At 42.3% G+C, this 26,484-nt stretch overlaps 2 protein-coding genes across 2 annotated transcripts; both read right to left on the minus strand.

The window, feature by feature from the left end:
* Window positions 1-2,719: 2,719 nt before the first annotated feature.
* Window positions 2,720-5,763, minus strand: gjd2b (gap junction protein delta 2b). The gene is made up of 2 exons (XM_080453239.1): window positions 5,478-5,763; window positions 2,720-4,372 (listed from the first exon to the last, which is right to left on the minus strand). Exons 1-2 carry the CDS (start codon window positions 5,546-5,548, stop codon window positions 3,541-3,543), a joined length of 903 nt encoding a protein of 300 aa, XP_080309365.1. The 5' UTR covers window positions 5,549-5,763; the 3' UTR covers window positions 2,720-3,540.
* Window positions 5,764-9,554: 3,791 nt separating this feature from the next.
* On the minus strand, window positions 9,555-14,649 carry actc2 (actin, alpha, cardiac muscle 2). The gene is made up of 8 exons (XM_080453878.1): window positions 14,601-14,649; window positions 13,562-13,706; window positions 13,263-13,391; window positions 12,496-12,691; window positions 11,929-12,090; window positions 11,424-11,615; window positions 11,106-11,287; window positions 9,555-9,973 (listed from the first exon to the last, which is right to left on the minus strand). Exons 2-8 carry the CDS (start codon window positions 13,688-13,690, stop codon window positions 9,830-9,832), a joined length of 1,134 nt encoding a protein of 377 aa, XP_080310004.1. The 5' UTR covers window positions 13,691-13,706; window positions 14,601-14,649; the 3' UTR covers window positions 9,555-9,829.
* Between the last annotated feature and the right edge of the window lie 11,835 nt (window positions 14,650-26,484).

The following is a 26,484-nucleotide window of genomic DNA, read 5'->3' on the forward strand; positions in this document are numbered from 1 at the left end:
AGAAACTACTGTTACCATACTCTGACCCGGCGGTGTGTTATCAGAGAACCTCTCGTGAAGGTTACAAAGGGAAATATTAGAAACCTATAATCCAATCTTCCCGCGCGGGCCTATATGCCTAAGCTGCAAAGACTACTGTTTCTCTCCTCAGTTAATTCTCTCACCCTGTCATATTCATCTGTGGCTTTTTAATCGCTAACCGCTCCCCCTCCCCGGTCCCACTTCACCAAGGCGTGGGAATTAGTATTCATGTTTCGAGAGCTGGATGAATTGCATTAAAGCTTGGTGTCAAGAGGAGACGGGTAGCGTCACGTGCCGTACTTGTGAAGGCAGCACCGAGGGCAGGGTGTACTGTGTGCATTGTGCACTTAACTATGGGGTTCAACTGGGGAGAACATGGAACCAACACTGGCTAATTACAGGGGGATTTATACTTAGTTGCTCGTTGGTGTCGTGCACCGAAAATAGCAGATTTACAAGCCCACAACAGTTCGCGTTGCCAAAGATGGAGAGGATGAAACCAAGACACACCATGTTTGATTGATTTCCTGTATCTGTGTCACATGGCTTTAGGAGACGAGAAGCAGGGCATTAGTCTCCTAAATCCAATAGAGAAGTGACCATGAGCAAAGATTATGACCGATTCCTTTGCCCTATAGTTGCTGAAATGAATATTGGACGCATTCTTCACAAGCCACATGAGCTTGTGAGCTTGTAAATCGTCTATTTTCAGCTAACCCACGTATAAATCAGACTTTAGAGGGTTCTGTTACTTGTGGTGAGAGAGTGACAAAAACCGACAGGTATATGGAATTCGTTACCTATGCGTAGATGTCGGTCCTTTGGATAAAAGCATCCCAGATGATATTTATAGTTACAGAGAGAGAGAAAGAGGCAGCCAGCGCAGCTTCTTTCTGTGTCTGAGGGGAGAAAGTAAACTCCCAGCTGAATTTGAGATTGATATTCCAGGGCCTTAGGTCTTCGATTTTTTTTCACCTGGAGTTGCAGAGTCATGCTCTTGGCAGCATTTCCTGGCCACCCACACCGCTGTACCACTGTCCCCTGTGTGTCACATGTCCTACACACTCACACATGCACATGCGTATGCAAGGAATCCCACAGGTGCGAACACACACACACACGCACACAATTGAATAATTATGCTTGTGTGTGATCTCACACACACAACCACACTTTTATAGATAGACACCCACATGGACATACTGTATCCCCTCAGCACGTATACACACACACTCATAAATATGCTTTTCCTGTTTGACCATGCAATGCTCTGTGACCTTGCAGTCGACCTCTGCTGGTTAACCATGACCTAATCTGATAGGATACCACACCCACACCCACACACACACACACACACACACACACACACACACACACACACACACACACACACACACACACGCCACCCGTGCTGAAGGTGTGTGAAAGGTTTAAAAAGATGTTAAAGAAAAAGAGCACATCCACTATAAAGCAGGTGCAGGACAAATTGATTAAGGCTAGTCAAAATAAATAGAGTCCACACACTGTAGAGGTACAGTAAATTGCTTCCAGTCAATAGTTTATTATTTATAATAAACCATTGACTGGGAGCAAGTTACTTTTACAGTGTGCAGACTACTGTGTGCCAGCACACTGGCCTTGGGCTGACAGAGGCTCAAAGATGCTGTGGTTTACGACGTCTATGGTTCCTAAATGGGGGTGAAAAAAGTGGAAAAAGAAGAAGATTCCATGTTGATTCAAAGACGTGGGCTAACAAAGCCAATGGGCAAGATTGTTTGGACATTAAAATCTTTGAATCCATAAAGAATATGACAAATTGGCCTATGGGGAAGGAAAAAAATCTTATTTCAAAATAAGAGTGGCTTGTTTTTGCTTTGTGACTATTAAGTACGCTACAGGTTTTATGAAACAGTCAACCACAGGAGTGTAGAAATGATCCAGAATTAGAATTATGGTTCTGGTCCAAAGTGCAGAACTGTCATTCTGCTTCCAGTTCTGTGCTTTAAACAATCAGAGACTTGCTGGGATTTTGAAGAATTAACTGCACACCTTTAGTGTCTCATTTATATGATATCCATTTTTATTATAGACCCATGTCAGTGTTGTTTTACAGTCACACCACTTAAGCCCTCCAGTATATACTTGGTCATATGGCAAATAGCGAAAATAGCTGATCTACAAGCTCATGATGCATTGTGAGCTTGTATTGCTATTTCTTCTACTTATGACATTTTTTTTTCTGCCTAATGACTTGCCCAAAATATGGATGCCAGGTTGAAAGTAGTTAATTGAGTAGTTCCTCTTGGAAGTGGTAGCACCAATGGCAGAAAGATTTTGCCTTTTTGCCAATGAAATTCAAATGTATGCCTTATTTATGCGATTAAGATTGGAGTCCATCAATAACTCTGATTCAGCCTATGCCATGAAGGTTTGGTCTTTTGTGTTGCAATTAAATAAAAAAAACTTGATGATTGCATTCCATTTCTTGGAAGTCATATTTCTGGATAAAAGTTGTAATATTTTATAGATATACTGTATAATATAATATACATTATGTACATATATGGCACTTGATGACACAAAAACAAGAGAAAAACAACACAGATGAAAGAAATGGGCGCATGGTTGTCTAGAACAAACAAACAAACCAAAAGAACTATAACGAAAAGAAACATATACAATAAAGAACTGAGGTGTTTGCAGCATTTGCTGCTCATGCTTGTTAGCTAAAGTGAATGAGTGATCACTTGGGTTAAGGACAATGGTGTAAGCACAGGCAACCCAATACAATGACATCACTAATGTGATAGATGCTAAATGACAGTTATTTACTGCATGAATGTGTTCTATTTAAATTCACCAGACGGTGTGTTTTCACTATGGCATACTGTAAGTGTTGTCTGAGTGGAATGTCATTACATCACTGTTGCAAGTATAAATAGGCCTATCGTTTTGGCTTAGTAGTGCAAGAACAAACGCAGTGTACACGTGAACAGCAGACACACACGGGGAGAGAGAGAGAGAGAGAGAGAGAGAGAGAGAGAGAGAGAGAGAGAGAGAGAGAGAGAGAGAGAGAGAGAGAGAGAGAGAGAGAGAGAGAGAGAGAGAGAGAGAGGGAGAGAGAGAGGGGGAGAGAGAGGAAGACAGGGATGGGAACATCTAAACACTTAAATTCAAATATGATTGTATGCTTTTAAGAAGCACTTTATAAGACGAATGAATAAAACACTAAAGTTACATCAGTGCCTTGTTCTCGTTAAATACGACAAAGACGCTTGGTCATTTTGGTTTCTTTGTCGTGGTTGTCCATAAAATAAAAATAAATTAAAAAAATAAAATCAATACCCAACCAAATCCCTCTTGTCGAGGTCGTTGAGATAAATGTCCCTCCACATTGATCATTCATCCTATACATCTGCCCTGCAGATTGCTATTTAACTTTGGAGTGTGCATAAACAATACAGGTCCATTTCCACACTTTAAAGAGATGAATGAACATTCTGGACTTTGCATAGGCGATTACACATAGGCAGAGTCACTCGACTGAGTGCGGCCAAAATTAGGCATGCTCATTCTCGGTAAGTCCTTGTTGCGGATCTCATAAATAGACTTCCTCCGTGCCCGCACTCCTCTGACGGCCGCTTTAATCTTTCTCCAGCCTAGGTGGTTCAGTTCAGCCAGGTTCAGCAGCACGCAGATGCCGCTCACCGCGAACATGAACACCAGGAACACAGTCTTCTCGGTGGGCCTGGAAACGTAGCATTCTACATCTTTAATGCACGGGTAGCGATCGCACTCATACACGGCGGGGACGTTGAATCCATAGAGGAAGTATTGACCGACCAGAAAGCCGATCTCCAGCCCGTTTCTGAACACCACCTGTATGATGTAGAACCGGGAGATGCCCTCCTGTCGCCTCATCTTGGACCGAGAGTTCCTCAGCAAAGAGCTAGGCATGTCCTTCACATCGTCCTGATCCGCGTCCTTGTTGAAGTTCTCCGAGTTCTGAAGCACTCCGTTAACATTGACCCTTTTGCTGTTGGACGTGTCCTGGTCCTTGTCCTGGTCCTTATCCAGGGACAGGAAGACGGTGGAGAACCTCCGCTCCTTGTTCTTGGCGGACTGATGCACAGAGTACGTGATGAAGCAGAGGCTGGGACAGCACACCATGATGATCTGAAACACCCAGTATCTGATGTGGGAGATTGGGAACGCCTTGTCGTAGCACGCCTGGTTGCAGCCCGGCTGCAGTGTGTTGCACACGAACATGGTCTGCTCGTCATCGTAGACCGTCTCACCGACAATCGCCACGATGAGGATCCGGAATATCACCACCACTGTTAGCAGGATCCTAAAAGCAAGAAGCAGATTTCAAAAATCACATGTGTTTTTTTTGTTTTGCTTTGCATGGGGGCTGTTTGATGTGCATCATCTTTGAAAAAATGACATGTGCTTTTTTTCTTTTTTTTTTATAGCTTTGCATGGGGGCTGTTTGATGGCATCATCTTTGACCACTTGATCCCTAGCATTTGGAGGGCATTCACCCAAAATAGACAATCTACAAGATCACAGGGCTTGCAAATCGTCATTTGTTTTTTGTGAAGAGATTTGGTGTAGAGGGAAAAAAGGTACAACTCATGGTACTGTTTGCTATGTATAGCATAGGGTTTAAGGGGTTCTAAACTAGCTCAATTAGGCAATGCGAAGCTGTGGTCCCCCGAGTGGAGAGAAAGCAGTTAGTAGGCTACTTGGGAGCTGTCCAGTGCTGAAATCCACCAGCCTGCACTGAAATGAAAGCATGCTTTCCCCACACACATACAGAGCAATTACTCTACATTTAATGGGTTTGAACAATTCCTCAAAATGTTTTATTACAACATTTCCGGGTGTCTTCCAACATGACAATGAAATATGAACACAATGTGTTTCCCTTAACATAAATTGGCCATCGTGACCGTTAGTTATACATTGTGCATGCAGAGGCTTATTTCTCTCTGATGCTCAGGACACAATCATGTAGGTAACTGGTAACAGGATAGGTGGGCACTATAGGGACATCTGGGCACCTCGATGCAAAAGTGTCTATTTTGTCCAAAATGGTTAAAAAAAATGTAATATATTTTGAAAATGTTTTTAAGTAAAGTAAAGTATACATGATTAGAACATACTTTAACATTCGACAATTAAGGTCTAATATTTCAACAATTGCTACAAAACCTCTATATCCAGTCATTTTGGGGCATAACAAGATTCTGAAGGATACAATTAAGTCTGATGATGATGTACCGTGCGTGTTCACATCATGTATACATTACATTACTTACCATTTTTCAAATATATTTTTTTTTTTACATTTTGGACAATTTTAGCCAATTTTCCATCGAGGTGCCCAGATGTCCCTATAGTGCGCACTATCCTGCATACAGGTAACTTTTTCACTTCACCTCTGCTCTTACCTTCCGATCATAGTCGAGTGCTGCTGGACAGCAGCCTCCAAGAGACGCTCGAGTATGGTCCACTCCCCCATGATGGTTCATTCGGAAAATGCTGGCGCCTCGGAGCAAAAAAATAAAGAAGGGAAAGCAGGGAATATATTATTATTCCCCGCGTCTATTCCTCCTTCGACGGAATATCTTTTGAACGCATTGATAGCTCCGCTGCCTGCGGTCTCTCTCCGCCTCCTTGGTGTGTTACCGGCTTGATGCTGCCCTTTGTACCTCTGGTTACAAGTAGAAGCTCAGTCCTGAACCAGAACACTTGAACTTCTAGGTCCTGATTAGTAGAAAGCCCTTCCTATTTTCGATCCCCGACTGGAAGACAGTCAGTCAGGCAGGCAGGCAGGTTGTGTGAATGGAGGGCGGAGGAGAGTGTTGCTGGGTGAGCGCTAATCCCGCTTTATAAGTAGACAGACGTGCGTTGCGTCACACGCACACAGGTTGGTTGATGATGCCGGGAAGGGGGGGAGGGCAGTGGGTGGAAAGTAACTAAGTACATTTACTCAAGTAGGCTACTGTACTTAAGTACAATTTTGAGGTATTTTTTTTTAACTTTAGTGGAGTATTTCCAATTTTCTATCCTTCTACTTCTACTCCACTATATCTCTGAGGTAAATATTGTACTTTTTACTCCACTATAATTATTTGAAACTCTAGTTACTTTTTAGATTTAGATTTGTATTACTACTAAAAATACATTAACCACTTAATCTATATTTCGCTATTTGAAAATAGCAGATCTACAAGCTCGCAATGCAACGTTGTGAGCTTGTAGATCTGCTATTTTCTAAAGATTTTTATAGATTTTTGAAAACTTGAAATTGGACATTCTGCGTAATGAGTACTTTTACTTTTGGTACTTTGAGTATATTTTGATGCCAATACTTTTGTACTTTTGAACAAATTCTGAATACCAGACTTTTACTTGTAACAGAGTATTTCAACATAGCAGTATTGATACTTTTACTTAAGTACAACAATTTAGTACTTTTTCCACCACTGGGGGAGGGGGGGGGTGTCTTTTGGGATTACCTTCCAGGTGGAAGATTGGAGGAAGGAACATATGGTACCCGGGGCAGAGCAACAACACATTAAGTTGCTCATGATGAAGCAATTATGAAGTGAAGTTTTTTCGGCACAATATGGCCTTCATCAGGGTCGGCCGGGTAGACACATAATGAATGCTGGAATAGAGGATGCTGATATTGCAGTGTGTGTGTGTGTGTGTGTGTGTGTGTGTGTGTGTGTGTGTGTGTGTGTGTGTGTGTGTGTGTGTGTGTGTGTGTGTGTGTGTGTGTGTGTGTGTGTGTGTGTGTGTCAGAGAGAGAGAGAGAGAGAGAGAGAGAGAGAGAGAGAGAGAGAGAGAGAGAGAGAGAGAGAGAGAGAGAGAGAGAGAGCAAAAGATAGGGATATGAAAGGAGAAACTGACAGGTGAAGATGGAGTGATAATTATGAAGGGAGTGAAATATTGATAAAGAAATGTTAGACACACACACACACACACACACACACACACACACACACACACACACACACACACACACACACACACACACACACACACACACACACACACACACACACACACACACACACACACACACACACACACGTCAGCTGTGTGTGTGTGAGCTCCAGGATAGCCCCCTAATCTCTTTACTGTGTTTCTTCGAAACCCGGCTTAAAGTTTCCAAATATAGAACTTAACATGACACAGTGCCACACTGCACCACTATTGTTGTTCTATTTTTAATTAGCCGTCTAATTTAAACTAAATTCCTATTAGATTATAAAAAAGCAATTCAATGACTTTCAACCTTGTCTTCGTATTATAATATAATATGAAGACAAGGTTGAAAAATCATTGATTGGTCCTGACTAATGCTCATTATAAGATGGTACTATTTCTGTCAACTGGCTCTGTGTCTCAGAGGTGGACTCTGGGCAGTTCAGAAACCTGACTACATAATCAATGGGGATTACTAATAAACCGCAGCCTTTTTTTAGCCAGGTTTGCCCAGCTCCAATCATAAGACAAGGTTGAGAATCGGGGAAGTGCCCCTTTAAGGATGTCCCAGGTACCCCCGTCAACTGTTTTAACTTATTAACACCGGGAAAGCATCTGTGTCATTTTAGATTTTAGCTATATATATATATATATAGGCCTATAGCAACATGTTTTTCAGAAAACTTTAGAACAGTGGTTTAGAACAGCGGTTCTCAAAAATAGCAGATGTACAAGCTCACAGCTGCGAGCTTGTATATCTGCTATTTTTTGGGGGGAAAAACATGTGTGTTTGAAAGATTTGGATCAATAATTTAGACAAATCCACTCTTCTAGGGGTCCCTGGCACAAAACATTTTCAGATCCGCGGCCAAATACATATCATTTTGGGGGTCCATGGCATGAAAAATTCTATGATAACTACTGTTGTAGAAGGCTTTCGTAGAATCGGCCTCAGGTCTTTACACTGAAAATAGCCAAGCTCTACAAGCTCACGAATATCGCTTTGCAAAACATTGTGAGCTTTAGATCGTCTATTGTGGCATTTTTTTTGGAGGAAGTTTAAGTGATATTCTTTTGTAAAAAGAAAATGTTTGTGTTTAAAAGTGAAAGCTCTATATGTTCCGATTAATCAGGGTCTCGCCATCTCCCCATCACATTCGCTCTGCTCAGTCCTTGGAGGTCTTTAAATCTCTATTAAAGACCCATTTTTTCTCCGTGGCCTCTAATGCTGCTTGACCATGTATGTATGCCCTTGCATGTGTATACCTTGATGCTGTATACTTTGATATGCTGTTTTGTTTCATTCTTGTGATTCGTTTAACTGGTTTGCCTTCCTTTAATTATTTTCTTTTGCCTTAATTAGTTTTCTTCTGCTCTGTTTACCTGTTTTTTAATTTGTTCGTGTTCAGCACTTTGGTTCGACCTTGGTTGTTGAAAATGTGCTATATAAATAGAGTTTAATTTGATCTCTCCAGGCCTTTAATAAACAGAAAATACATTTTGAGGTTGTCAAACCAATTTTATTCAATGAGAAGAGAGAATGCCAAAGATCATTTAGTAGTAAGAATTGTATCTGCTTCAATTTTGCAGTGTTCCAATTCCTATTTTGTCTGGTCTTTTTTTTTTGCAATTTCACTTGTTTATCCTATACTTGTTTATCCCCTTATCCTATGAGTTCTCAAAATGCATAAAAATGATATCCCTACCTGGGCATTTATCTTCCGTTTACTAAAGAGCTGGAGAGACATGGAGACCCATGTTACTGAACAATGTGGTTCAGAATATAGAGCTATTTAACACTCATTTTAACAAATAAAAAACTCACTCCATAAAACATCTACTGATGCACAAACGTATGCACATCATCAGTGTGGTTTCCTGGAGTCACTGGATGTTTCGGGTCTTGCAACAGACACCCTCCTCCAGGCGACCCGACCGAAGCTGATCAGACCCCGTGTCCAAGCGGCATGCTACTGCCCCCACAGCAATGGTGGTTAAAGCCTCACTATGTCACTTTTTTAATGAATACATTTTAAATTTGTCCAATCTGTATGGTAAGAGTAATACAATAGAACAATTGGGGTGGTTGTATTTTGTCTCCCATCTCTTCTATTGAGACATTTAGATCGTGTCAAAGGACATGGCCTAGACATCTGACAAGAATTTTGACCTGATGGTCAAGATTCAATTTATCCCCCGAGCAAGCAGGCCCGGCTCGATTAGCTCAATGGTAAAAATGTCAGCTCAGGAAAAAGGATTCAATTCCGGGGTAGAAAAAGAAGAAAAAGTTACGTAGTGCACACCTCTATGACGCACACAGAGAAGAAAAAAAAACAGTATACAGTATATTTGACTTTTACGTTTCAAAATATATAGAAATATACTTATGTATAGGAATAAAGGTGTTGAACACTTGAACATTGAGCAACTCCACTGAGAATCTGGTGCTTAAGTAGGCTACCTTGCTTAAGCATTTAGCTCAAATGCCCGAACCACAAATCACCAACTTAACAGACGACTTGACAACTTGCTTAGGATTTAAGGTCCTGGTTCTTGTTTATTTTACAAACCAATAAATATCCATGTAAAAATCATTTCATTTTTCTCAAAAGAATAACCACATACAGCATAATAAATTGCACTTGTGTGTAAACATAAACTGTACAACAACAACAACAACAACAACAACAACAAAACAACAATCATCATAAAGGAAAGGCTGCCTGGACGTCTATCATTCTCAGATCCATATCTGCAAGCGGAGGTAATGTAAAGAGTTCGGTTGGGTAAAGTATTCGGTTGTCGTTTAGAAACACTTCCTGTGCACAATGGAGGGGCCGGCCTCATCGTACTCCTGCTTGCTGATCCACATCTGCTGGAAGGTGGAGAGAGAGGCCAGGATGGAACCGCCGATCCAGACAGAGTATTTACGCTCAGGGGGAGCGATGATCTGTGGGGAAGAGAGAGAGGGAGATTGAGGAAAGGGCAGGAGGTTTGTTGTCCAACAAGCAGCCATAGCCTTGCCATTGTGAAATTCACTGTCGTCGTTGAGCATTTTATCAGCAAACTAGTCATAACGTCTGACATATAATAAGTCTTGTAAATAACAGATTTGTACACAATGCATAGCGTTACTAGCTTGAAAATCTGTTATTTTCGATGAGCAACACCATTGCACGACGAAGTAGAAATTAGACTTAAAGCTGCAATCCATAACTTCCATGTCCTACTCAGGTATTGAACCCGAGTCTCCTGCATGAAAGGCATACAATTCTATTGCTGGACTTTGTTTTGTCTAAGCTAGATTATGGTGACACTGTTTATAGATTTGTTTGTCCCACCATATTAGCTAAACTTATACTTTCTGTAATGCTTCACTTCAGATTCAGGACCCATCATTGCATGTTGTATTCACTAGCTGATTGGTCATCTTTAACTTCATGTAACTCACTCAACCTCAGATCAAATGCATGGCTGTACTAGTGTGCTCTATTGTGCCCTCTTTGCGAACTGAGGCTGTCAAAAGAAGCCTATTCTATTTTGGCCCATGGGCTTGGAACGACCTTCAATCCAGACTCCTTGATCTCATTTAAGACTTTTAAAAAGATTACACAGCGGAAGTTCTCGCCACAAGCTGTTCCCGTTTTGAAGTTTGAAGTTGCATTCTTGCAAAAGATACTTTTTCTCAATGTATTTTTACTGGTTAAATAAAGGTTATACACCTGTATATACTTGGTCCCTTCCTTTTTCTCGATACAACAAATATCTCTGCCAAAAATAGCTGATCTACAAGCTCTTGCATTGCAACACATTTTGAGCTTGTAAATCTGTCATTTTTGCAGAATGTTCACCCCAGAATAGGGATGCTAGGTTTCATGTCATTAAAATAATGTTTTGTTCATTAAAATAAGTTCTGATTTGCAGCTTTAAAAATCAAAGAGGACCCTTAAATAAGCATCTCTAAAATGATTGGCAAAAACACTCAGTGAATAAAGTTACTGTGATTCTAGTTGTGCTAGCATAGCATTAACCTCCTAGCTTTCAGTAAGTAATTGGTTCACAGCAGTGACAAACCCACACACCTTGATCTTCATGGTGGACGGGGCCAGAGCAGTGATCTCCTTCTGCATGCGGTCAGCGATACCAGGGTACATGGTGGTACCACCGGACAGCACGTTGTTGGCATACAGGTCCTTACGGATGTCGATGTCACACTTCATGATGCTGTTGTAGGTAGTCTCATGGATACCGGCAGACTCCATGCCTGTAGGTAGAAGAAGGGAAGTATTGTGAGGAAAGAAATATATTGATGTGATGCGGTGTGATGGGTTTGTTCTCGGTTCAGTTCAAAGGATGTTTTGTTTGGCAGCAGGGTGCAAAACACAACACAAGCCACCCACCGATGAAGGAAGGCTGGAACAGGGTCTCGGGGCAGCGGAAACGCTCGTTGCCGATGGTGATGACCTGGCCGTCGGGCAGCTCGTAGCTCTTCTCCAGGGAGGAGGAAGAGGCGGCGGTGGCCATCTCGTTCTCAAAGTCCAGAGCCACGTAGCACAGCTTCTCCTTGATGTCACGGACAATCTCACGCTCAGCTGTCAAGGAAGGTCATAAGAGTGTTTAATGGTTTTGTTTATGACAGACGCAGCGAATAATTTCACATGACTCATTTATGTATGCTCAATACCTTTTTGCCATAGGCTCATCCGTTTTTGCCATACTGTATGTTTTTCCAATTTTGCCTATGTTCACTTATTATGACATGCCCAGAATAGGGATGCTAGGGTACATGTGGGTAAATGGCAATATACTGTAGATGCTACATGGATACTGGATAATTACATGAAGGGGCCTTAAACACTAAACAAAAGGCTCAAATAGTTTGTAGTAAAGCTGTTATGTACTTACCAGTGGTGACAAAGGAATAGCCGCGCTCAGTCAGAATCTTCATCAGGTAGTCAGTGAGGTCGCGACCAGCGAGATCCAGACGCATGATGGCGTGGGGCAGAGCATAACCCTCATAGATGGGCACATTGTGGGTCACACCATCACCAGAGTCCAGAACAATACCTATTGAAAGAGGACACATCGTTATGTCAGCTCTATCGACAGCAGCAAGTTCCGTTCACTCTGAACAGTTCAGAATGATAATGATAGGTCTTCATCAAATTCAACTCTAAAGCCCAGGAAACTGTACTCCAATTGCTTAGGATGAATGATTCTGCATGAGATGATGATAAATGTTTTCATGCAATAAAACTCAACATTCAATGTTAAGTTTGAGTACACAAGAGTTTTGGTTCCTTAACATTGTAGCAGAAATTACAACTTTGACCTAACTAGGACTAACTACACTGCATTATAAAGACTATGCAAGAACAGCTTATATTATAGCTGCTCTGGATGAGTGGACAAAAAAGCCATGGCCTCAAGCCTGAATAATATAAATCATACAGTTGGAGCATCTGGTCTCACCTGTGGTACGACCGGAGGCGTAGAGAGACAGCACAGCCTGAATGGCCACATACATAGCCGGGACGTTGAAGGTCTCGAACATGATCTGGGTCATCTTCTCCCTGTTGGCCTTGGGGTTGAGGGGGGCCTCTGTGAGGAGGGTGGGGTGCTCTTCAGGGGCAACACGCAGCTCGTTGTAGAAGGTGTGATGCCAGATCTGAGGAGTGGAGAGAGGCAGAGAAAGGCTATTAAGCAAAATAACAATAATAAGCAAAAAAGCTAAATAAAGCACCTTATCATGAGGTTAAAATTAGCCAATCGTCGCCTATTGATTCATGTTCTTCACAGCTCTTGTCCTTATTCCCAAGATGGAATGAGTCCATATATGATCCTTTAGGATCACAGGAAAATGTACTAAGGATCTGACTACAGAGCGCCAGATTCCTAGGACTTCTAAGCATGATTTATATTACAGAGTGATATTTTTATCAGACTCATAATAAATGCATGGCCCTGCTTTTCCTCTAAAGTCTGAAGTTATTTTCGTTGACGTCTGATTGACATATCTTTCTTTCGGTGGGGTAGCGTCTGTCAAAGTGCAGACATACAACTGTGTCAACAAAAAAGACTTGGGCCTAACCGTGATTTATACTTCCTATGACGATGTTGTGAGCTAGAAATAGCAGATCTACAAAGTAACACACAGCGCATTGCGGTGTGATGCTTTGTGAGCTTGTAGATCTGCTATTTTCGGTGCAGCGTCAGTGCAATATACCCCCGATGCTCACCTTCTCCATATCATCCCAGTTAGTGATGATGCCGTGCTCGATGGGGTACTTCAGGGTCAGGATACCTCTTTTGCTCTGGGCCTCATCACCCACGTAGGAGTCCTTCTGCCCCATACCCACCATGACACCCTTTGGAGAGAGAAGAGAGATGTCTTACAACAAACCAGAGAGGGACATCTAAAGCCTCAAATATGTGACCCATACTATAATTCGTATGAGATATCAAACTCTTTTCCTACGTCGACATATAAATCAACAACTTTGAATCACTCATAGGCCAAGTTTGTGCAAAGACATACCTGGTGACGGGGGCGACCCACGATGGAGGGGAACACGGCGCGAGGAGCGTCATCTCCGGCAAAGCCAGCCTTCACCAGCCCGGAGCCGTTGTCGCACACAAGAGCGGTAGTCTCATCATCGTCACACATGATGTCAGATAGGTTTCTGTTGGGACAAGATGCATTATCTTTGTTAATTTATTTGTATAGCACAAATCTTAAAACAGAGTTAATATGAACAACAAAGTATAGATTATCTTAAACATGTAAAATGACTGCTACAGTCGGAATCACTAAGCAAGCCCTGCTTGTTTGTGGGGGCCTACTACAGCTGATGAGATTGTTGTCTACCTGGACACTCGCTACTCAATGAGCCCAGAAATTAACAATATTATGCTTCTAGCAAATAAGCTTAATCACCAACGTAGGCATATCTCAAATCATAGATAGTTTACAGCACAAACATTTTGTTTGCAAGCAATCAAACGTTAACATACGTCCTATACCCCGTCACATTCACTGTAAAGAAATGGTTAGAATGTAAAAGTAATCTAACCTACTTTAACCACTTAAACCTATACTTGCTGTGGTTGACTGGAGTATCCCAGGGCTCTATTCAAGGCCCCCTTCCTTTTTCCCTCTGCACCCAATCTCTTCACTGCATATAGCAGATCTACAAGCACACAACATGTCAAATTGTGATGGTTATGCGCTTACAAGATCTGCTATTTTGGCCGAATGGTGGTCGCCCAGAATAGGGTTAGGGCAACAGTGAAAATACCCAGCTTTTACTGATAAAGTGGGGAAAAAAAGAAACGCTGCAATAGTCCTTATACTATAGGTAGGATAGGAATAGACTGATGTCTATTTGTCAGTAACCTAATCCATCCATAGTAGTCTACTGGGAAAAACCTGATATTCAAACGTTAAAAAAACCCCAAACATATCAAAAGTTCCAAATAGAAGTTAATTCCATGTTTGCGTCTCCAGGTAGTCCAGTGGGCTTCTCCTCAGCAGATAGTGTATTAAGTTGTTAGCTTGCATCAATTATGCTACTCACCAGATCAGCACCAAGAGTATGTTCCTGTCTCGAGAAGTAGTGGCAGTAGTGTGGTAGAGAATACAGAGGGCCGACACCAATTTATAGGCCTCCTCCACACATGTTGACGCCTCTACTCCAGACGCGCCCCTCTTCCTTATTTGGTGCCCCCCCCTGTGCCATTGAGCCGAGTCTCCATGAATGGAAGAGAGCGCAAAGAGCAGAGAAGTGGGGAGGCCCCTCCCAGCACGAGCCTCCTTGACGCCCATGTATGGAAAGGGTCCATGGCGGAGGAAGGGTGGTGGGTGGGTTTGTGATGGTGCGAAGAGGTATTTCTCTATTTTCAACACCCCAGTAGGAGCGGGCGGACCCGAAAGCAAATGTTGTTTGTGGGATAAGGTTTCAAGCATCTGGCTAATGTCATGCCAGAGAAGTGGACTGGGAGTATAGTTGTCGCCTGTGAGTGAATCTTTTGCAGAGTGGAATGTACATAGACTTATGGGATGAACTCTCCTGTCATTTTATTGTTAATTAGTGATATATCCCTTTATTAGACACCACTCAAGGTCAACCACTGCCCTTGTAGCATGTCACATGCTCTGATTATAAGGATTTGGGCTCAAATATATAGGCTATGTCCACTAAAATGATCTCTGAGTGTAGGCATTCACAATGCTGAATACAGTATATTACTATAGTTATGAGCCATCACAAACATAAACAGTAACAGTTAAAAAGTATGCAATGATAATAATCCGTTTTAACTACTTATGCCCTACATACTTATATATGTAGCTAATAGCCAGTCTGCAATGCATCGCTGTTTTTGAAAATATTCAAAGTCCTTGACGTTTTGATTTGATTTTACTTTGTTTTGACTTCTGGCCTATAATGGCATGGCCAAAATAGGGATGACTCACTGACAATCAGAGAACAAATGTCTTCCCAAAAATGGATGTTGCCAAATTGAAAACAAGAAATCTTAATTCATGTGAATTTATTTTGTCAGTTTCACATTCCACAGCACTGTTGTTTCTGTATTAGTCCTAAGTATCTAGGTACTTAATACTTATTTATTTTCTCTATAATACTGTAGGTGTAAATGGATTCCTGTTACTGTGGCGAGCACAGACAGGCTTGACCCCCCCCCCCTCCTCCCCTGTGACCGTTGGCTATGAGTCACATAACCAAATGAGTGGGTGAGGTAATCCACAGACACCAGTGTTTTAGACAGAGCCCACCCACATTCTCTCTTTGAGCATCTGTCACCTCAGCTGTGCTGGGGGTCTCCTGCTCAGGGTGTGTGTGTGTGTGTGTGTGTGTGTGTGTGTGTGTGTGTGTGTGTGTGTGTGTGTGTGTGTGTGTGTGTGTGTGTGTGTGTGTGTGTGTGTGTGTGTGTGTGAAACAGCAGCTGTTTTTGTTTTTTATCAAAGCGAGGAACAAATAGGTGAGATGATGCCTTTATATCCACTATTATAGGAATCAAATGAAGCAATACAGTTCATCATTTGATATGTTTGAGGTCCAGAGGAACCAGGAAATGGAAAACGGAAGAAGCAGATAGTTTCCGAAAGAACAAAAGCAGATCATTCAGAAAGGACGAAAGAAAGTAGATAGTTCAGAAAGAAAGAAGATATTCAGAAAAGGTAGCAGATAGCAGTTCTGAAAAAAAGCAGACAGTTCATAAATTCTTTTAAGGAGGCACATACTGTATAGGTGAGTCAATATATAGTTTAACCCCCAAAACATTTATACTAAAGGTTTTTCAATGGATTCTGGTAGTATTTGGCATGCTAATAACATACTAAAAGTTTACCAAAATATACCTCCCAGAAAGCCGCCATTTTCAAGATGGCGTCCCAGATGGCTGCGAGGATTTACACAATAAATGCCATACTTATGGTGGTATTCATTCATTCATCATCATCCTCTGGAAGAAACTTGTTATGTGGATTGTCACATTCCTGAAGTTGACAGGGTCCACAGACAGTAGTACAAGGTAGTTCATATTTTGAGTGTCTTGCAGGCAGTGGAACAGTTACAATGAATGACCTTCAAGAGACTGTCTGGACCAACATTCATTGTTGACATGAGTGGAACAAATCTATTGTCCTGCATGTTCCACCCCCAGTTCAGGGCATCCATACCATCTTCTGTTCCCATCCAGACCATGATCTGGTAGCAGATTCAGTTGGTGGCACACGTTCAGGCGTTACAGTGATGAAGCTGAGACAACATTCTTGGTGAAAGTGTTATATCGCATTGTTGCAAGCGAATCTGTGCACTTTCCACCATAGAGGACAGCCATTACCTGGCACCCAAGGTCATCGATCACTTCTATGGTCTGGTTTGGGATAGTGAATCCATTAGCACAAGACCGAAGGACAGGATCCCCTTTTGCAAGCTTCTGGAAAGCAGTCTTTTTGCCAACCCCGAAGATCCGAGAACTCGTGCCACAGCCAGTCACAGCATGAATGAACATCAACCGAGAACACATATCACGTCTGAGTACTTCTTTTAAATGGTGCATTTGTATAGCGCTTTTATCCAAAGCGCTTTACATAGATTGTGCATTACATTCACCCATTCACACACACATACACCGATGGCGGAGGAAACCATGCAAGGCACCAACCTGCTCATCGGGAGCAATTAGGGGTTCAGTGTCTTGCTCAAGGACACTTCGACACCAACTCTGGGGGAACCCGGGATCGAACTGGGAACTTGCGGTTTCCAGTTCACTCTACCCGGCCACTCTACCCCTGAGCCACTGCCGCCCCTTTTAAATTGTTTATGGTATACACTTGGCATACACTATGGCATACACTTTAAAACTGCCATCAGCTTTCGACTTGTCTGATCTGAAATAAAGGCCCTTACGATCTCCCTGTGCATGCAATCTAGCAATGACTAGAATGAAACTGAGGCTTAAATAGTGCTGCCTTGATTGCAGAGGCAGATAGCTGCCTTGATTGCAGACCTACCCCTGCGTCTGGGCATGTCTTGATAGGTGTAACGTAGGTATCCATAATGCAACTGATTTAAATGGTGAAATCAGTATCATCTGAAGGTATTTTTTCCAGATTTTTTGAATGTGTAACGGTACCACAATAAATTGAGATTTTAAGCTCCCGGCTGCCATTTTGGACGCCATCTTGAAAATTAAGCCTTTCCGGCAGGTGTATTTTCCCATTTTTAGTATGTTCATAAGCATGTCTAGAGGTACCAGAATCAGTTGAAAAATCCTTTGTAAAAAAATTTCCATTTGAGATATAGCCATTTTAAGCTCCCCGCAGCCATCTGGGACGGCATCTTGAAAATAGCGACTTTCTGGGAGGTATATTTTGGTAAACTTTTTGTATGTTATTTAGCATGACAAGTACTACCAGAATCCATTGAAAAACCTTTAGTATCATTAGTAAAAAAATTTGGGGGTTAAGTGCATTTTTTTCATAGATTGACTCACCTAGTAGTGCAGAAAGAAAGAACGAAAGCAAGAAAGCACCACTGGAAGAAAAAAACATTACAAGAGAAGTCACTGTAGGAAGATACTGGTGGGAATTCGGATTATGACCCTAAAAATGTAAAAATGTATCAATATTTACACTTTCAGACACTGAGAATTTTACTTTAGTTTCGCTGGTGTGGACTGGACTCAGATCCACCATCAGTGATCTCCTTTGTTTATTCCCTGTGTATGTTTCCGTCACTGGAAGGGAATCCCTAGGGAGGGACGGGGATTGATGTTATCCCTGGCTTTTAACCTTTCTCTCCAGTGCTCTCGGACCCTCTTCTTCCCATGTGCATATCGAGCAGGCAGGATTGATCTACTCCTGTCATCAAGGATTCTATCAATGTCAATTCAGTTCCACCCAACGCCTGTGTTGTGTAAACAGACCTGTTCTGGAGAGTACACAAGTTCCAATGTCCACTGTGTCTTTGTATGAAAGAGAGTAGATAGAACAGATCTTTATCAGACCTAATGGGAGTTTGTGACTGTACAGAAATGCCATGCATAACCACACACACTCTGTATGCAGTCCATCATCAAAGGAATCGGCAAGTCAAAAACACCTGGACCGGACGGTATTCATGCCTTTATATGGAAGCATGAACTATTTCATGAAGAGCTCCTCATGTTCTGCAACGAAACACGCAAGGGCAACAAACCCACCGCCTTCTCCATATCTAGCCTCATACCTTTACCCAAGAAAGGCGATCTCCAGCAGCCTGGGAACTACAGAGGTATATGCTTGTCAGCCATTGCTTCCAAAATCTACAACTCTCTTCTGCTTAACCGGATAACACCTCATATCGACCCAGTTCTCCGTAGGAACCAAAACGGTTTCCGTAAGAAAAGATCAACTCTACCACAGATCCTTGCTCTAAGGAGAATCATCGAAGAAATTCGGGTATCAAAGAAGAAAGCCTCCATCATTTTTGTAGATTTTTGTAAAGCATTCGATAGCGTGAACAGGAAAGCTATGATGCATATACTGCTCAACTATGGATTACCAGAAGAAATGGTGAAAGCAATAGCAGTGATGTATGAGAACCCTGTCTGCTTTGTGCAGAGCATTGACGGACCAACAAAGGAATTCCAGACAACCACAGGCATCCTTCAGGGTGACACACTTGCTCCTTTTCTCTTTGTCATTGTCGTTGACTACGTCCTCAGGCAAGCCTTAGACACCATCGCCTCCAAAGGTCTCACAATAGGCAGAAGATCTGGTCGTCAAGGTCAGAAGTGGCTGACTGACCTTGACTACGCGGATGACATCGCATTGATAGCTGAACACATATCCTCGGCTCAAGAGCTTTTAACATCACTAGAAGTGTCAGCAGCCAAAGTGGGCCTTTTGCTGAACGCCAAAAAGACAGAATGCCTGCTTCTGAATGAAGACTCTGATCACCCAACCATCTGCTCCATAAACGGCAGTGACATCAAAGAAAGTGAGGATTTCAAGTACCTTGGATCGTATGTAGTCAGTAGCAGAAAGGACTTCCTGACTAGGAAAGGTCAGGCCTGGAGTGCTTGCAATAAGCTACATCAAATATGGCAGTCAGACATCTCAAGAACCACCAAGATCAACCTTTTCAAAGCCTGTGTGGAAAGTATCCTTCTGTATGGTGCCGAAACATGGACAATGAATAAGGAGCTACGGGATCGTCTGGACGGAACATACACAAGACTCCTCATGCGTGTCCAGAACCTTTCATGGAGGAACCATCCCACTAAAGCTCAGATTTATGGTGGCATCCCCTCCATCTCAGTTGTTGTGGCACAAAGAAGACTCCGCTTTGCTGGACATTGTCACAGAGCAAAAGACCAGGTCATTTCGGATATTCTTCTGTGGAGACTACCCTGCCCATCAAGAGGAACCAGACCACTCACATTTCCAGATGTTCTGAGTAGAGATACAGGACTGACTGTGAATGAACTTGGGGTGGCAATGAGCAACAGAGACCAGTGGAAGCAGCTTGTGTCGCAGATCTCGAGGGCACTCGAATGATGATGATGATGATGATATTGTACATACATGTGTTCACTTAAACACCTAAGCCCTAATATTTTGTCGTATGACAAATAGCGGAAATGGCCAATCTACAAGCTCAAAACGCAACGCAATGTGATGGGTTGTGAGATTGTAGATCTGCTTTTTTTGGACAGACAGTTCATAAATTAAATATCTCCAAAAAGTAAAGATTTCAAGAAAGAAGAAAAGATTGATTCTGTTTATTTTCAAAATCAACGTTGAATCAGGGTTCAGCCTCTCACTTCTCACTAAACACATAAATGACCTCATATATTTCATGATAATAAAAAACAATACAGAATTGCAGTTGTGTGTGACAGTGGCCATGATTCATCACATAACTTTTAAGTGCACGGTGGTCAATGAGCAGATTCTACTGATATCTGACTGAAAGTCTGAAACAGAAGATGAACAATTTTTCTATATTTATGCCCTGCTGCCATTGAGACTAGAGTTTTACAGTCGATACAGGCTTGGACTGTGCTACTAAATGGATTTCCTTACTTGCTCTGCTGCACCTAAATTAGAAATGGACTTTGATCTAGCTGCTGTTGTCCTGCTCAGACAAGTCTGTGACATAAAATGCTGCGCTGTACTCTTCATGCTATGCAGGATTATGCATTTAACGCACCGTTCCACCAACGAATCCCAGCTTTGAGAATCGAGAATTATAAAGAGTACAGCGCACCACAAAAACACCAGAGATTAGTGTCGGATTTTGACGTGTTCTTCTTATTCGTGTTCTAGAAACACTGTTCCAACTTGCACAAGAAAGAACATCAACATACTATGCATGAGTTCGTAATCTAAGTGCTCTAAATCAAAATACCCACTTGGTAATATGAGTTTATGTGGGAGTTTATCAGGGAATGCCACGACAGAGAAAAGCTACTTGAAAACATATAAATATTTGATGATCTTTTAGATCTTGGTATCCTTCATATGTCAGGGGACATGGTCACATTATCCACTTTGAACTTGGTGTCCTTATTTTTGGGCACGTCATTATAGCCAAGGTATTTAAGTACTTCCACAAATCTTTTTTTTTTTAAACAAGAAAGTAAAGCACCATTTTAATAAGTGACAGGTCTTGGTCACATTCATGAGTGAGGGGACATGGTCACATTCATGGGTGACGGGCCACATTACAGTGGCAGCCTTTGCAGAAAAGCCCCTTTTCATGCATTCATCCTGCGAATATTGTCTTCAATATTTTTCAGCACAAACGTTTCTTGAAACAAATTATAAAACATTGGATCACTGTTCAATTTAGTGGTCACACTCACACTCACACACACACACACACACACACACACACACACACACACACACACACACACACACACACACACACACACACACACACACACACACACACACACACACACACACACACACAGTTGTGTGGGGCTCTACGTGAGTGTTCCGAGACAAACAAAGAACAGGACCTAACACTGTCACACCTGCCGTTGCCTGGCGTGACTTCTGGGAGATCAGAACAGAAGTGGGCGGGCAAATCTCATCAGTGGCAGCTGTCATTGAGTGACAGGCACAGTGAGTCTGCCTGCGCTCTGGTCCAACCCTCTAGACCCCAAGTGGTTCTCAAACTTTCTTCACTATCCACAAGTTTCCTAGGGAATTATGGGCATCAATGACAACAGGAAGTGTTGCCCATACTTCCCTCAATGCTCCATGGGACACTGGAAACCTGTGGATAGCCTATGTATGTCCCCACGACAATATTATTTCAGCTGAGTACCCCCTTCCCCAGCAGAAAATATGATTCCCGATACTGGCAATGTTTGGTGCTTCTGCCTTTTTTTTGTGGCTGACGTATATAGGTTAATGGCAATTTGTTGTAATCAATATATATGGCAAATAAAATATTTTTTGTTTGTTTTAACTGATTTTAAGATTGTGGGATAAATTGCTCATATCCAATTTCTTACACAAAGAAAGGATAATTCAAAGGTTTCTGAGAATCCTAGCAGGGTATCGCAATGTACCCAGAAACACTGCCTCAGACAGCACACAGAGGCACATTTGATTGATAAATTGAATGATTTATCAATTTGTAACTATTGAGAGCGTACAAATGTAACCAAATGGACCCATAAGGGTGTATCAACAGTTTAAAACACTGAGAATGATAGTGTGTATTCACCATGAGGACCAGCACCGACCTGAAAGAGGATTAGCCTTTTGGTTAAGTCATCTACGACAACATCACAGTACAAAGGGTGATTCTCAAACTGGTAAAGAGGTGGGAGAATTTTTTAGATGGGGTGTTAGAAATGTAACCAAATGGACCATTTGTACTCAGTTACAAAAGGATAAATTAACACTGGGTACTGGGTAGTATGTAGAGAAACACTACAAGGTGCAAATGATTCACAGCATTTAGAGAACACCAATTACTTCTGTCACCTACTATTCAAAACACATTTCACAGACAAACAATGGCAACAAAAGATTTAACATATTAGACAACACATTTTGTTGTCTAAAAGCCTTTCTCTAAATTCAGGCTGAAATCAGCTTTTTCTGTGAATGTAGATCAAAACCAAAAGGTCCGAACTGTGACCTTTCACTTACTCTGACAGCAACAGATCGAATGATCGATGTGCCCAAAAGACGGACACCAGGGTTAATGTGGTTGACAGATATTATAGGTCAACATTCCAAAGATGGCATAACCACCTAATTTGTAATTTGTGTCCAAGCTGGGTGTGCAGTAAGAACAGTATGTACACTACAGTACAGCCTCAATGCTTGATGATGCACAGTCACAGACCTCATATACAAATGGATTTGTGGTTCATCGCCTCCCTCTGGCCAAGCAAGGTAATGAGCAACAGCAGGTTGCAGAGGCCTGTGACAAGATGAGGTAGCAGTGGCCCGTGACAACATAGGGGGGTAGCAGTGGCCCGTGACAACATGGGGGGTAGCAGTGGCCTGTGACAACATAACCCACTTTGGTGATGCTGGGGACAGGGCGCATTATGAGCTGGCTGTAGGCTGACACATCCCTTTTGCTGTGTCACGTTAAAGCCATTCCTCTGGTATAGCATTTCCTGTGTAGACTGTGACCTTGAAACACAAGAAGACCCGAGCAACTTCCAAACAAGGGCCAAACTCTGCCCTATAGGGCCCTAGGGAATCCATGGCTACTTCCTAAAAACTCCTTCCTTGGTTTCTAACCCCCACCCCCTGCCCAAGCTGAGCTGCCAACAGACACACACACACAGATGCTTGGGATTCTTATCCAGGTCTCGGAGATCTTGTCCCTCTCTCCCACTTGCACACACACACTCACCCTCCCTCCCTCCCACACACACACATATTCACGACTCACTCATTACTAGGCGTGCACGCACACACACACACACACACACACACACACACACACACACACACACACACACACACACACACACACACACACACACACACACACACACACACACACACACACACACACACACACACACACACACACACACACACACACACACACACACACACACACACACACACACACACACACACACACTTAACTGCTATTAATACTTCCTAAGCCCACACACAATAGTTAAAAAGACCTGTAACCTGTCAGACGCTGGCTGTGGGGGTGGGGGTACCTACCACTTACCATGTCGGGAATGCCTGTGTGAAATGAACACACCAACATGGAGAAGAGGGTGAGTGGTTAGGAGGAGAGTCTTGCAGTGGTTCTCAAGATTTTTTTTTCAAGGACCCCCGTAACTCTGACCCATATAAGGGTCCATTTAGTTACATTTTTACTCAGAGTTACAGACCTGTACCATTCTCCTTTGTAAACCCCCTCAAGGAACCAAGAGGGTCCCTGGAGCCCACTTTGAGAACCACAGTTGTACTGTGAAACAGCAGAGAACACAGCGCACCCTGGTGGCTCAGCCAGGTGGCTTGAGCACTTAGTTGGCCAGTAGGGTTCTATCATTGTGGGAGAGGTTTACACAGACCTTCATTCCACCCCATAAATATGTGTAAATCGTTGAACAAATACTTTTTTTAAAATTGAAAATGTTTTACTCAAATCTTTGCTCCTGGGGGTTCCTGGAACAAAATATTTTGAGATGGAAGTCTGTGGTCAAATACATATAATTTGACATGACAATCCTTGTGCAAGAAACACTGATATAGAAACATAATTTTTTCAGAAAACTGTTTTTGAAGACATTTGTAGAATCAGCCTCAGGTCTTAATGGGTTAAAACCGTTTCAGCGCTTCCGATGTATGACGGAAGCATTTGAAAGTTGTGTGAGTCAACAGTCAGTCTCGAGATACTACTCTACTCCGACAGCGTAAAAATGGACCCAAATGGACCGGTTGAGTTAAGTCAACACTTCCCCATTCATTCCTCTTTCGGACGCAAAGCTCCTAAATTGCTTCTTACATCATTATTATGCAACAAGCATAAGTGAGGCTGTGTCTTCATGTGATGGGATTACAGTAGGCCACAACTGCCATCGGGAGCAAAAAGCAAAATTGCTTGTCGTGTAAAAAAAAAAGGGGAGATAAATCCTTAATATTCAGTCATTCAGCCCATTCATCATGCAAGAGAGGGTTGACCATCATTGCATCATAGCATTATTTTAAACCAAACAAAGCCCAGTTCTGCTGAGAACTGCACTTCAGGTGAACCCTGCTCAAAGCCACCAAGCTCTGATGCTCTCTGATGTTTGTGTGATATTCTTTACCAGACTCATAATAAATGCATGGCCCTGCTGTCCCCCAAAAGTCTGAAGTTATTTTCGTCAAGGTCCGATTGCCATGTCTTTCTTTCGGGTTGGGTAATGTCTGTCAAAATAGACAGACAGACAACCGTGTCAACAAAAAAAGACTTGGAGAGCTTCCAAGGTGTACCAAGGTGGCTACGTGACCTTTCTGGAGCCTAATCAATGGTCTAAATGTTACTGTGGAGAAACTTAACTCCTTAACCACACAAAGCCTAGCGTCCCTATTATGGGCATGTCATAATAGAGGTGAACATTTGGCAAAATAACAGTATAGGAGATCTACAGGCTCACAACGTTCCACAATGTGACATGAGCTTGTAGATCGGCTATTGCCGGCAAAGAAATTTGATGTCGAGGGGGTAAAGGCCAAGTATAGACCCCTGGCCTGGGGCCCCCCGGTCAATTATGTTAAGTAAAGCTTGATGAATTGAATACACAGGACCACAATGGAAACAAGCCCTTAGGGCTTTTTGTGTTATCCTTTTAGCATCATTGTATAATACCACTGTATTATTTGCAAACTGTTAATAAAAGTATTCAGTCATTGAAAAAAAAAGGTTCAAGTGATTAATCCATCAAATTAGTGACAATTTAGGCAGCAGACACCCTTATTCAGAGCAATTTACAAGTGTGAGATTATCAACAAAAGACAGGGTAGGCTAATGGTCAAGTAGAAGTGCAAAGAAAAACACGTTGTGCTTCAAAGAAACTAGGATACCATGGTAAACATCAAAACTAGCATCTGTCTAAATAACATTCTTGTTATTTGTTGTGAAGTAAAAAAACACAAGTCATCTATATCAGTGTTTCTCAACCTTTTTAGGCCGCGACCCCCCAAAATATTCATATTTGAACTGCATTAAAACTCCAAAAATCATGTGGGGACCCCCCTGGGGGTCCCGACCCACAGTTTGAGAACCACTGATCTAAATAACAAAAAACACATGTGTATTTATACTTATCAAAACATAGGTGACAAGAACAGATGCAAGGCAAGAGGAGTGATGGGGGTGAGGTGGGAGTCTGAAGGGATCATTTTCAGACTGCAGTGGAAAATGGGGAGCGAGTGAGTCTGCAGTCCTGACTGAGGGGGAGTTTGTTCCACAGCTTGGCCAGGGTGTTTTAGGGAGGGAATAAAAACAGACTTCCTGTGTTAGCTGATCTGAGCGGTAAGGGGTATGGGGTTGGATCATGTCCTGGAGATAACAGGGTGCCATGCCCTTGATTTGCCATGTAGTTCATCGCCAATGTTTTGTACTGCAGAGATTAAAACCTTCTGTGCAGTCTGGACAGTGCTTAACCTAGTGGCTAAAATGACTTTACCACCATATTTCAGCAGGATTCTGAATGGTTAAGACCCTCTAATAAGCACTATAAATAATTTGATAGGCTACAGCTTGAAGGCGGAAGTGCTTGGCTTTCAGTTTAATTTATATCCATATAAGGAACTGGAAATAAGGTTGACATACAGTATTTGAGTGGCCTTAATGCTTCAATCAATGGTAGACAAGGAGTTGAGCAATATGCCAGATTATAATCACTTTGTTCAACAACTACAGTGAACGCACCTGTAGAGTTCACAATATTAAC

Source organism: Gymnoscopelus braueri (assembly GCF_963280865.1).
Source record: "Gymnoscopelus braueri genome assembly, chromosome: 16".
NCBI lineage: Eukaryota > Metazoa > Chordata > Actinopteri > Myctophiformes > Myctophidae > Gymnoscopelus > Gymnoscopelus braueri.